The sequence below is a fragment of the Tenrec ecaudatus genome, chromosome 13 (assembly GCF_050624435.1).
Source record: "Tenrec ecaudatus isolate mTenEca1 chromosome 13, mTenEca1.hap1, whole genome shotgun sequence".
Classification (NCBI taxonomy): domain Eukaryota; kingdom Metazoa; phylum Chordata; class Mammalia; order Afrosoricida; family Tenrecidae; genus Tenrec; species Tenrec ecaudatus.
Window position 1 is genome coordinate 1,423,645 of NC_134542.1, and position 13,170 is coordinate 1,436,814.

The 13,170-nt window shown below is 56.0% G+C and overlaps 1 protein-coding gene across 1 annotated transcript; it reads right to left on the reverse strand.

Annotated features, from left to right (window-relative positions):
- Positions 1–10,262: 10,262 nt before the first annotated feature.
- On the reverse strand, positions 10,263–12,965 carry LOC142424777 (uncharacterized). Its single transcript, XM_075530113.1, has 4 exons — positions 12,893–12,965; positions 12,099–12,196; positions 10,985–11,152; positions 10,263–10,739 (listed from the first exon to the last, which is right to left on the reverse strand). The coding sequence occupies exons 1-4, from the start codon at positions 12,963–12,965 to the stop codon at positions 10,263–10,265; spliced, it is 816 nt and encodes a 271-aa protein (XP_075386228.1).
- Positions 12,966–13,170: the final 205 nt, after the last annotated feature.

The following is a 13,170-nucleotide window of genomic DNA, read 5'->3' on the forward strand; positions in this document are numbered from 1 at the left end:
AGGTTCAGGCTGTCCCGCACGTGCACGCTGTCAGTGGCAAGGCCGGACAGCGGTCTGCTCCAGGTTTTCTGGGTTCAGAGACTGGGGGACCTATCTCTTCCCCAGAGACCAGCCCCACCCCACCTGCAAGGCCCTCCTGCTCACAGCAGATCTGGATGTGCTGACTCCACTCTTTGTCCTGAGGGTGAGGAGGGGCCTCAAGCAGGCTCCAGAGGAGAAGGGAGCGTGGGTGGTAGGGGACCACTTACTCGTGCTAACCTCTAGCATTCCTGTGGGATGCCTTCCACTGGTGCTGGGAGGGGCCAAGTCAGCCCCAAGTGTCCTGGGGCTGAGTCCCGAGCTTGTGGGAAGGTCAGCAGCCCTCTTTGTCCAGAGGACCTCGGAGCCCCCTTACGGGGCATCCAGGGGTGAGCAAACCAGGCACGGCCCATGTTGTGCCGGGTTAGGGTAGCATTGGCATTAAGGACTTGTGCTCAGGACAGAAGCCTTTCTGTCCCCAGAGGATTAGGGTTTGGGTTCGTGTCAGGGTGACTGTTAGAGGAAGGATTGGGGTTCAGCTTGTGTTTAGGACAGAAGCCCTCAATGTCCACACAAGCCCTTGAAACCAGCCATGGGGGACAGCAAGGGATCAGTCGGAGTGGAGAGGGCCCAATGTGTGTAGCCCTCCCACATGCTAGAACAGGCCCCAGGCCCTCCCCAGATAAGAGCTCAGCCCGATGTGAGGCCTAGGCCATGCATTCCCCAAGCCCCCCCACAAGACAAGGCCTCTGAGTCAAACGCTGGTCCTCCCTGGGCCCCCTGTGGCAACTGCGGGACCATGACCGGGGAGGACCTGGTTCTGAAGGCGTCGTCCGGCCGTCTTCACTCTGTCCAGACACCTGTGGGAGAACAGCAGGGTGTAGGCCTTGTGTCCTGACTTCCAAAACCTGCCTCTGCCTCCATGTGTACTCCAAGTATGTCAGGGGCTGCAGCTGGCAGGCAGGGGAAATGAGAGGTCTGAAGATGTTTGTGGAGGTGAGCTCCCAGGGTTTCTGGGCAGAAGCCTCCCTTTCTGGGCACCTTTCTCCTTGTGCAGCTGCCTCCTGACACCATGTTCTCTCCCTGGGGTCATCTGGATTTTGACTACATCCTCATGCACAGTGGACATTCTGTGTGAACTCGCGCTAGCTGGGGTGACTGTCATCCCCACCTGCCACAGCCCCAAGGGGGATGGGCTTCCATGGGTGGGAGCTGGAGGATGCATGCCACTGTCCCGCTGGGGTTCCCCAGAGTCACCCATAATGCCCTATGTGTGTACTTTGTCCCAGGGGGCTGGGGCAGCAGGAGGAGCTCAGCCGGTGGCCTCACACAGAGCTTCATTCTCTCCCAGTGCAGCAGCTGATGTCTGGGGGGTGGGGGCTTTCTCTCTCTGAAAGTGGCCTCACTGCTGCTCCAGGGTCTAGGACAGTAGATCTCACTTCCTTATGTCACGACATTTTAAATACAGCCCCTCATGTTGTGGTGACCTCCAACTGTGGGAATTGTGTGTTTTCTGATGGATTAGGTGACCCATGTGAAAGGGTTGTTCCACCCCCCAAAGGGGTCATGACCCTCAGGTTGACTGGTCTAGGAGGTTCTCAGCACAGGGACCCTGCGTCCAAAGTACACACTTGGCTTCCAGCTCTTCTTTCTTGGGTGTAGTGCGGCCCTCCTCGTCTTCACTCCCTCTCCTCTACTCGCTTGTAGGATTCGAGGGGGTCCAGGAACCTCACAGAGCATGAGGGCTGTGGCCTGAGTCAGGGTCCTGCATCCCCCTGAGTGTCCCTCCATGAGATCAGGGCCGCTCACTGCTGCTCACATCATGGACGATGGGGACCCACTGCATAGTTGTCAGAACACTGAGAACCAGGGTCACACAAGCTCGCCCATTTGGGGGACACAATGTCCTATCCACGACAAAGGGTTTATCCCGTCTCAGCCCTTGTCTCTGCCACCCTGGCTGTAGGGATGCCCTCCAAACCTGGGACACTGTCACACACAGATGCACCCTCACACATGAGTACAAGCACACACTCACCCACGTCAGACACAGGTGCACACTCCACTGTGAGAAGCACCCACAGACTTGAGTAGAATCACACACATGTACACGCAGAGGCACACACTCACACACAGGCACACTCTCACACAGAGATGCCCCCACATAGGCTTGGGTACAAGAACACAGTAACAGTTTTACAGACACAGATGCACACTCTCACTCACACAGGCACACTCACAGGTGTGAGTATAGATAAGCACACAGGTGAACACACTCTTACACCCAGGGACATACTAATAGGCTTGGGTACAAGCATATACTCACAAATGCACACACTCTCCCATGCACAATCACGCTCACACACATACACACATGGGCATGAGTACTAGTCTAACCTGACACATGTACACACACTGACAAGCATACAGGTGCACAGAAGTGCATATAACCATGCTCCCAGTTATGAAGACTAACATGTGCTCACATATGCACACACTCACTTGCACACAGGATCTCATAGTCACCCTCACAGGCGTGTGCATAAGCAACACTCACATAAGCACACACACATTGACACAGATGCGCACTCTCACACGCATGTGCACACTCACAGTCTTGGGTACAAGGGCATATTTTCAACGCACACACAAGTGCTAATACTCTACACACATGCACATTCATGGCATGATTCCAACCACACAGTCCCATATGCACACAACCCCACATAGATACCCCTCACATGCACAAACCCCCTATGTAACCCTGCAACACCTCCTCACGTGCAGACACTCTCACATACACACACACCCCTCACGTGCACACCCTCACATGCAGCCCTGCACACACCCTCAAGTGCACACTCTCACATGCAGCCCCCCACACACCCCTTCACGTGCACACCCTCACATGCAGTCCCCCACACACCCCCTCACGTGCACACCCTCACATGCAGCCCCGCACACACCCTCAAGTGCACACTCACATGAAGCCCCACACACACACCCTCACGTGCACACTCTCACATGCAGCCCCGCACACACCCTCAAGTGCACACTCACATGCAGCCACACACTCACACCCTCACGTGCACACTCTCACATGCAGCCCCACACACACACCCTCACGTGCACACTCTCACATGCAGCCCCACACACACAATCACATGCACACCCTCACATGCAGCCCCTGCCCTGATAGATGAGACTCACAGAAGACAAGCTGCACTGTGGCAGCTCAGGGGTAGGGGCAGGGCTGGGGTGCGGCTGGGGCTGGGGCGAGGGTTTCTGTGAGGGTTAGGGTTAGGGAGTTAGGCTTAGGATTAGGGTTCGGTGGTTAGGCTTAGGGAGTTAAATTCAGTTTCTGGTTCGGGTTAAGGATAGGGTTAAAATTAGGGTTGGGGGTATGGTTAGAGTGAGGGTTAGGGAGGGCTTGTGAAGGTTCCAGTGATATTTGGCTTGGGTTCAGACTCTGAGGGGCTGGCACAGGAAGGGTGGAGCCTGTATCAGTGCTTTTCCTGGAAATGGCCTGCGCTGAGAACTGAAACTGAAAGATGCCAAGCTCTGCTGTGGGAGGTCAGTGTCAGGTTTAGGCTAAGGCTGAGGCTGGAGCTGGCGCTGGAATTATGGTTATATTTAGAGCTACAGAGATTTGGTTAGGGTTTGGAATGGGGTTAGATTTAGTGAGTTGGGATTCGGGTTCAGGATAGGTTTGGAGTTTGGGAGTTAGGATTCAGATTAGGGCTAGAATTTCAGTCTAGGTTAAGGTTAGGAATTCAGGCTTAGGGTATTGGTTTGGGTTAGGGTATGAGTTTAGGGGTAGGAATTTAGGGTTAGGGGTAGAGGGTTGGGGTTTGTGTTCGTATTGAGGTTAGAATTAGAAATTAGGGCTAGGGTAGGGATTTAGGTTAGGGTTAGGTTTACAGTAGAGTTAGTGTTAGAGGGCAAAGGTTATGGTTATGAGATTAGAGGGCTAGGGTTAGGGTCAGGTTTATGACTTGAGGTTTGTGTTAGGGATTCCTGTTAGGGTTAGGGTTTGGGTTCAGAAGGTAGGTTTAAGGTTTAGGGTTAGGACTCAGGTTCAGGTTCAGGTAATGGTTAGGTTAGAGGGTTAGGGTTAAGGTTAGGGTTAGGTTAGAGGGAGGGTTATGGTTAAGAGCTTGCACTAAGGACAGAAGCCCTCTGTGTTCCCACCAGGTCTCTACACCAACCTTAGGGGGACAAGGGATCAGTAACAGCGGATGGGGCTCAGTCAATGAATCCCCTTCCCAAATGCTGTAACCCCACCCCAATCTTCCCCAGATAAAAGAGTTCAGCCAGATATGAGTCCTAAGTCATTTATTGCCCAAGCCCCACACACGCCCATGATTAGGGGCTCTGAGCTGGGTGGCTGGCCCTCCATGGGGTCCTCGTGGCATCTCAGGCGCCTCCTGGCAGCTGCAGCACCATGATCAGGGAGGACTTGTTTCTGATGGCGTAGTCCTGCAGTGTCTTCCCCGTTTCCAGACGCTGGTCAGCGAAGAGCAGTGTGCAGTCTTCAGACTCTAAGGAGAAGAGGGTCTTTCACTCCCCTTTGCAGCTCCGTCCCCTCCTCCACCCAGCCTGGTCCAGCATGCTGTGAGCTGGGAGGCTGCTATGGTGGGTGCGGGCAGGGCTAAGCGTGTCCTCCAGGGAAGCTGACTGAGTGTCTGGGTTCCTGAGCTCACCAGGCCTTCTGAAAGGCATCTCCAGCCCCTCACAGCCTGCACCCCTCACTTAAGGAACCCCTCTGTGTGGCCAGTGTTAGGTGGCAGGAGAGCAATGGAGGTGGTGGGACACTGGGCTTGGCATCTGCAGGGCTAGAGCAGCCTGGTGCTGGTCCCCAGGGACAGGGCCTCCTGCACAGAGAGGGACAGACACTAGCCCCATGGGCAGTCCACCACGCAGACAACTTTCCCAGGGAGCTCCGCCTTCTGCAGACCTGGGGTTTGTGTGTGTGTGTGTGTTTGTGTGTGTGTGCAGAACAACCCAAGCCTCTGGTGTAGCCGCAGACAGCCTGTCTTACTCAGCATAATGGGATTCAGGCCTTCTGAATTCCCCTGATGGAGGAACGCCGCGTCCCCTCCTTGATCACCTTTGGGTTCAATTCCTTGAACACCAATGCCCATGGACATCGGGCCCAGGGGGCAAAGGAGGCAGGGCCAGCGTCTCACAGGCTCACTCTTGCAGTTACATCCCAGCCGTGGTGGACCTCCGAGGGGGTATGCCCTGTATGGGGGACCTTCCTGCTACAGGACTCGGCTCCAGACCTGGTGGGGTGCTCAGTGTGTAGAGTGCGGGAGGCAGGCTGGCGGGAGGGCTCAGGCTGGGATGTGTTGTGGCTAATCAGGGTTACCCTGGAGCAGCCGGGCCAACTCACTAACGTTCAGTGGGTGAGCGAGAAGGAGAAGTTGTCTTCCTCGGGTTCCTGAGAGCAGGTGACCAGCACCCAGGACATCTTCCTAGTGCCCTGTGTGAAATCAGATCCCTGGGAAGCTCATGCCCTGGAAGGGACAATGTGGGCAGGTATAGGCAGGTCTTTGACCTTCACTCCAGTTTCAGGCAGATTGTGGGGCACAGGGTGCACTCTGGGCAAGCAGAGAGAACAGGGAGGTTCTCCGACCCTACGCTCCCATGGCTCTATCGGCCCACCAGTCCTGCCTGGGGCCGCTAACAGGAAGCCCGCAATGTGCACCTGCCAGCTACTGCGCGAGAACCAGGAAGCTCCCTGCTCCCATTGAGACTGACAGGACCGGGCACCCCGAGGGGCAGCTCTCCTCTGTCCTGTCTGGTCCAGGGAGTCAGAGTCCATGTGTTTTGCTTTTGTCTCGTTGATGTTGAAGGTGCAAAGGGGGAGAGTCTCTGTGCTCTCCAGTCCATTAAGGTGACCCCGGCAGGCAAGCTGCGTGCCTCCGAGGAGAATAGCAAACACACCAACAACTCACCACCATCCGGCAGGGGACTCCTTGTGATCACTGAGGGAGTTGGAAGCCCAGTCTGTCTCCTGAGGAGTTTTGAACTACTGACCATGTGGATCTCAGTCCAATGTGTACGCCCTACTCCACGAGGGCTTCTTGAGTGGTGTAGTAAGTTGTAACAATACAACAAAGACTACACTGACTGAACTAGCATAGGCAACGGTATTTTGGAAGCATGCGGTGCCTGACCTCCGTCCACAGCTTGTTACAGAAACGTTATCTTCAGGGTCAGCCTCTCACTCACACTGCCCCCATCATCTTGAGTTGCTCACGCCCAGTGGACACAGCCAGCTCTTGTCCCTGCCAAAGTTGCCTGGACTCCCTCTGTCTGTCTGGCCCTGGATCAGTCCATCCCTCCCAGAAGAAAATGGCCTTCCAGGTGAGGGTAATTGGCTTGCATGTGGGACTGCAGGAGATGGGACTCCCTATGAAAGGTGGCAGTTTGATGGACTACCCATGGGGCTAGTGTCTGTCCCTCTCTGGGCAGGAGGCCCTGTCCCTGGGGACCCAGCACAGGGCTGCTCTATCCCTGCAGAAGCCAAGCCCAGTGTCTCCCCGTCTCCTTAATGTTTCATGTGACACCTTACACAGGCAACACAGAGGGGTCCCTGAGGTGAGGAGTGCAGGCTGTAAGGGGGCTGGAAGATGACGCTCAGAGTGCCTGGTGAGCCCAGGAACCCAGAAACACAGTCAACTCCTCTGGGGGACTTGCCTAGCCCTCTCTCAACTCACCACAGTAGCCTTCCAGCAAACAGGAATCTGGATCTAGGCTGATGGCTCTCTTCTGCTCAGAGTCTGAATCCTGCCCCCTGCTCTTCGCTGACAGGGGTCTGGAAGCGTGAAGACGCTGCAGGACAACGCCATCAGAAACAAGTCCTCCCCGGTGATGGTGCCCCAGCTGCCAGGAGGGGCCTGAGATGCCACAGGGACCCTATGGAGGGCCAGCCACAGGGCTCCAACCCTTTGTCCTGGGCTCTGGGGGGCTTGGGCAATGCATGACCGAGGACTCATATCTGGCTGAGTTCTTTTATAACGGGAGAATCTGGGGAAGCGTTCTAGCATTTGGGAAGAAGATTCACACACTGAGCTCCGTCCGCTCTTTCTGATGCCTTGTTGTCCCCTAAGGCTGGTGTAGAGACCTGGTGGGAACACGGAGGTCTTACGTCCTTAGTGCAAGCTCTTAACCATAATCCTCCCTCTAACCTAACCCTAACCTTAATCCTAACCCTCTAACCTAACCATAACTCTAACCTGAACCTGAATCTTAACCATAGTTAAACCTAACTTCCTAATCCAAATACAAACCAAAAGCAAACCCCTACCTAAATTCTGAAATTTAACCCTAACCCTAAATTCCTAACCCTCATTCTCGCCTAAAGGCATCAACCTGACCCTAAGTCTAACCCTCTAACTGTAGCCCCCACCATCACCCTAACTTTAACACTTGTTCTACCCTAAACCTAACACTAAATCTTTAACTCTAACCCTAAACTAAACCTCTACCCTAAATCCTCATTCTAACACTACACCTAACACAAACCCTCTCCCTAACCCTTGAACCCTAACCCCAAATTCCTACCCCTAACCTAACTCCCTAAGCATAACACTAACCCTAAATTCCTAAATCTAACCCTATCCTAGACTTAAATCTATCCCTGGTCTGAACCTTAATGCCTTAATGCTAACCCTAACTCGAATCTTATCCTGAACCCGAATCCTAACTCACTAAACCTAGCCCTAATCCTAACCCTAACCAAATTCCCTAACCCCAATCATAAACTAAACCCCAGCCCCAGGCCCAGCCTCAGCCTTAGCCCCAATCCTGACCCTGACCTCCCACAGCGGTACTTGGCATCCTTCAGTTTCAGTTCTCAGGGCAGGCCATTTCCAGGAAAAGCACTGTTACAGGCTCCACCCTTCCTGTGCCAGCCCTGCCTGCCTGAACCCTAACAGAAAACCTAACCCAAATATTTTCACTACCTCCCTAACCCTGACCTTGACCCTAAACTTAATTTAACTCTATGAATAACCTGAACCAGAAACCTAACTTAACTGCCAAAGCCTAACTCCTTAAACCTAACTATCTAAGCCTAACTCTCTAAGCCTAACCACTGAACCCTAATCCTAAGCCTAACTCCCTAACCCTCACAGAAACCCTCCCCCCAGCCGCAGCCGCACCCCAGCCCTGCCCCTACCCCTGAGCTGCCACAGTGCAGCTAGCCTTCTGTGAGTCTCATTTCTCAGGGCAGCCCGTTGCCTGGAATAGCCCCTCCCAGTCTGACCCTGGGCTTCTCAGCTGGGACCCAAGATGTGGTCCTGCTACAGGGTCAGTGGTGTGAGACCTTTGGATCCTGACCCCTCCCCCTGTTTGGGCTTCCTCTTCCCTGAGGACGCTGGGGACAGCACCCTCCTTTTCACCCCCAGTGTCCAGGAGGAGGTGACCAGGCGTGAGAGGGTCTCTACAGTGTGGGGCTGCCACAAGTCCCCTCCAGTTAGGTCAGCCTGACATGAGCCTGGAGGGTAGGGCACACCGGGGTATCCAGTATCAGGGAGCAGCCTGGTGGTGGCTATGTCACCCCTTCCCCTGCCCCCGCAGTGTGAACATGGAGGACGATGAGGAGAACTTTGCCAGGACGACAAAGCACAGACGGTGGGGACCTTCTGGGTGCTGAGAAACAGGGTCCTCGTTGTGCATGGTAGCCTGGATGAAATCCTGACAGTCCTTTGAGCCCAAGCATCCAGTTTGGCAACCGGGAGCTCATGGTGTGGTCTGGGAGGGGAGGGGCTCAAAGGGGCCCCACACACTCCCTCACATGCACACACTCTCCCATGCACATTCCCTCACGTGCACACAGTCTCACAAGTACATTCCCTCACGTGCACACACTCTCACATGCAGCCCCTCACACACCCTCACGTGCACACACTCTCACAAGCACCCACGCGTGCACACACTGTCACGTGCACCCCCTTTACATGCACACTCAGTGGTACGAGGTGCAGCCGTCACAGCATACACAGAGGAGAGACCGGGATAGGGCTGTGGGGTCAGAGTGCACAGCAGGGGATGTCAAGACCCCCATTCGGGATTGTGTGATCCATCACGGTGGGAGCCCAGGAGACAAGGGGCCAGGGTGGGGGGAAGTATGACTTCTACTCAGCCAGGGTGCCCTCAGGGTGTCTGCACCCTGCTTTCTAGGCATCGCTGGCCAGACTGGGCACCCTGACAGAGGGGCAGCTGATTTCTCAGCGTCCTATTTTCCGGCTTCTCTCAGTGCTGAGACGGGCTTCCTGGTGGGAGGCTGCCCTGCCAGGAAGTCTCTCCAGTGGGAGCCAGTGGGGACAGTCACCTGGTCAATCAAGGGGGCAAGGCCATGTCCAGTGAGTGTGCAGTGTTCTCAGAGACTGGGTCCTCTGCCTTCCCTGTCCAAAGCCTGGGTCCAAATGGACATGCGTCCGCAGGAAGGGGAGTGCTGGGCAGCACTCAATAGGGCCAGCACTGAGCACTGGCCCAGTGAGGAGGACAGGGCTTCCCCCAAGATATCCTTAAACCCCAGGGAGAAGTCACAGCCGACAGACCCACACTTTGTCCCTGAGCCTCTGGGATCCAGTCTGGACTACAGCCCCCTCCCCCTTGGGATCTTCTGGAGTGGAGGCTATTGAGCCAATCTAATGGGGGCTAGTGGACAGGACAAGCCAATTCAGCTTGGCTGGGACTGTCTCCAAGACAGAGGACTCATTCTGACCAGAGCATGCAAGAGGGGCACCAGAGCCCAGGACCCTGGGGGCTGAAGATCAGATGGTCACGGGGCTAATCAGGCAGAGGGAGAAGGGATCGAGGGATGCTACAGCTGTGGGGATTGGGACCCCTCCCTCCACCGTCTCTCCTCCCCCAAGCCCTGCCCCTTGTATTCTGAGCCTTGGGCCCCCACCACCAGGAGCCTCCTAGGTGAGAACCCAGAACACTGAGAGACCGAGTGTCCACACACCAGGGCCCCTGGTTATCCCTGGTGCAGGTGATGGTTCCAGGTGAGTGCGGGGTCTCCGCACACACAGGTAGCGCCGGGATCCCCTGAGCAGTTTACTGACCTGCCCTGGGACAGGTCCGTCCTGTCCCTGCAAGTTACAGTGAGTCTGAGTATGTTTCCTAGCCCTTTATTTGCGCTTTTTCTAGCCGTCATTCGGTCACCCTCCATCAATATATTCTCCCACCCGCCCCCCCCACCCTATCTCTCCGTCAGTCACAGCTGTTCACAAGATCACACAGGAGTCATCCCGCTCTGGGAGTATCTGACACCGGTTCCACACGGGGATGCGGCTCTGCCGAGGGGCTATGGGCTTGGCACACCACTGAAACCAGGCCCCTGCTTTGGATTTCTGGCAGATGCCCGCCAGCTCCAGGCAGGCAAAGCAGAACTCCACGTGGCAGCGGGTGCAGCTCACGTACTTGCACTTGTCCTTGTGCTCGATGAGCAGCCCGCACGTGGGGCAGGCCCGGATGGAAGGGCAGCCATGGATCTCGGTAGCACAGGAGGCCAGGACGTCCAGGTCCAGGTCCCTGCAGCCCTCGTTGGCACAGCGGTCAGAGGGCGTCCCCGAGCCCTTCCAGGCCCGCAGACACTGCCAGCAGAACTCATAGGGGACCGGCTGCTGGTAGGAGCAGAGGGTGCAGTGCACGCGGATGGTGGTCAGGACCTTCCTCTCCACCAGGCTCTTGCAGCTCGGGCACTGTGGGGAGGGGTGGGCACTGTGTGCGGAGGAGGCCAGGGGGCACTGTTGGGAGAAGGGGGTGGGGCCACGGTGGAGGAAGGAGGGCAGGGGGCACTCCAGGTCACCAGAAGGGAGAGACACCCAGCCCCGGGCAGTGCCAGGAGCAGTACCCAGGGAGCCAAGGTCCTGGACTTCCTGTCCTGCAAGACCCCTGTGGGGACACAGTCTGTGGAGGACCCACCTCCTGGCAAGACCCCACTCACCTCCTTGTAGTCACAGTAGAGTTTCGCTGCCAGCAAGGCCAGTTTCTCCTCAAACTCTCTCTGCTCAGAGCCACTCAGCGAGGCACAGCGCCGCACCTCCGGGTACGACCACCGGGCCCCGCACTTGTTCCCATTGATGTCCGCAGGGCAGTGCAGCTGGAAGTGGCCCTGGGAGACAGGCAGAAGATGGCTGTCACAGTGCCACGGCCGGGAGGTTCAGGCCCTGCTCGGCCTGAGCACAGGTTAAGGCCCCAGAAACAGGCAAAACTGGACACACAGATGCTGTTCTGCCGAGACCATTTCCAACCATGGGCCTTGACAAAGTCAGCGCACGGAGGAGGAGCGTTCAGAGAAGGCTCCACCAAGGACGTCTCCCCCGTGAACCCTTTGGAATTATTGGCCTGATATCATTATTGATCATTGTAGCTGCTTTTTGGTTCCTGATAATCTTGATCACTTCCCCTTTTAGGAAACAACCGATGTCAGCTGAGGAATATTGCCCAGAAGTTGAGGTCACTCCCCTTTTTATGGCTTTGAAAGATCCGTGTCCTGACTGCGTGTAAAGTGTATTGTATAACACTAAAAACTGGAACCCAGAAACCCCCATTAAGGAATTTATGTTAGGTCTTGAGCAGGCTGAGCTGTTGCAACCGAAACCCACGGAAATCTCAGAGGCTCGTTTGGAAGATTTTTTGAAAGACTCTAAAAAAGTTTATCATCCTCTCCCCCCCCCCCTTATACTGGTTACTACATAGGGGGTAGAATATGGTATCCCCCTCCCAAAGAGAAATAGAGTTCCTGACCTTATTTTCCTTATATGAGGGCTTATAATAAGAATGGCATAAGAATAGTTACCAAAGAAGGTGTACAAGTTCCTTTTATAGTTAAAGTTTTATGGAAAGGGTAGAACCAGCAGGTTCTCTTCGGAACCCCAGCCACTCTCTCCGGAGCCCGGAACTACGGGTGTCTGGATTGCATGTCTGCATGGGGGGTCTGGAGCCCCCTTTTCGAAGGCAGCCCGGGGCTTTGCAACCTCCCTCCTCCCCACCCCCTTTCCTGCATGTGGGACCAGAGCTCCCCTCCCCTGGTTGTGGGTGTGACCGAGGGCCCCCACCTGGTCCATCAGGCTTCGGCACCAGGCCGTCAGGCTCCCAGGGTCCACAGCGTGCCCACAGCTCATCTCCACCCGCTTCTGGCCGTCATACTCGTCCCCTGTAAGGGTCAAGGGACAGTCAGGGCGGCACAGCCACTGGACCAGGGCTGAGGCTGGTCGTATGGGGCTCTGTGGTCTTAGCGGACAAGGGGGTGCTGCCCAGCTCAGATAATATTCCTGGCTATGACCTGGCCCATCACCCTTCTGGGGTCCCTGTACCCACCCACTCACTGCGGTGCAACTGACTGGTCATTTGAGTCCCTGTCCCCTGTCCAGAGCACGGCCTCCCCAGGAGAGGACAGGCTTCTCTGACTCCCCTGTGAATGTGACAGACAATGGGCAGCATAGCCCCTCCCTGCTCCCTTGCCAGCAAAGGCGTCCCAACCTTGGGGTTCCGAGGGCCCCTCTTCCTGCATGGCGCTCAGACCAACATGTCCCATCAGCTCCACCCTCAGACACCACCATCCACCTCAGCCTCCTGGACACAGCACTGCCCCTCCCCTCTCATCCTGTCCCTCTACCCTCTCTCCCCCTCATTCCCCCTCTCCCCCTTGCGTGTCTATGTCAGGCTCAGTCAGTGAGGGGGTAGCTGTGGCAAGCTGTCCCTGGTGAGTGAGATGCAGACAGAGGCAGACTGAGGCATCGGAAGTCTTGTTCACAACCAGGAAAGGGTGAGTCTCATCACCCCCATGCCCTGCGTGAAGAAGCCTGACCAACCTGTCCTCAGGGCCCAGCGCTGCCCACGCCCCCCTCACCCGTGATTTCGTCCTTGCGCGACACGAACTTGAGTGGGGACTCATCAGACTCGTCTGTCTTCCAGAAGCTCATGGTGGTTGTGAGCTCTGGGCTGCACCAGGAAAGAGCTGCCCTCAGGTCCTGGCCACTGGGAGTGCAGGCCACGCCCCAGCCATGTACCTTCAGCCCCTCTGCCAGCAGCCCCGCCCACACGCCCCAGCTGCAAAAGGCAGGGCTGGGGTTTAAGAGACAGTCAAATTTCATCCAAGGCTACCCATGCACAGAGAGGACACCGTTT

What these genes read in the sequence shown, in the direction of transcription:
- LOC142424777 (XM_075530113.1), bottom strand. Translation starts at nt 12,965, where the DNA reads ATGAGCTTCTGGAAGACAGACGAGTCTGATGAGTCCCCACTCAAGTTC. An exon ending in GCGCAAGGACGAAATCACGG is followed by an intron (nt 12,197 to 12,892) that starts GTGAGGGGGGCG and finishes TGACCCTTACAG; the next exon opens with GGGACGAGTATGACGGCCAG. An exon ending in GCCGAAGCCTGATGGACCAG is followed by an intron (nt 11,153 to 12,098) that starts GTGGGGGCCCTC and finishes CCTGTCTCCCAG; the next exon opens with GGCCACTTCCAGCTGCACTG.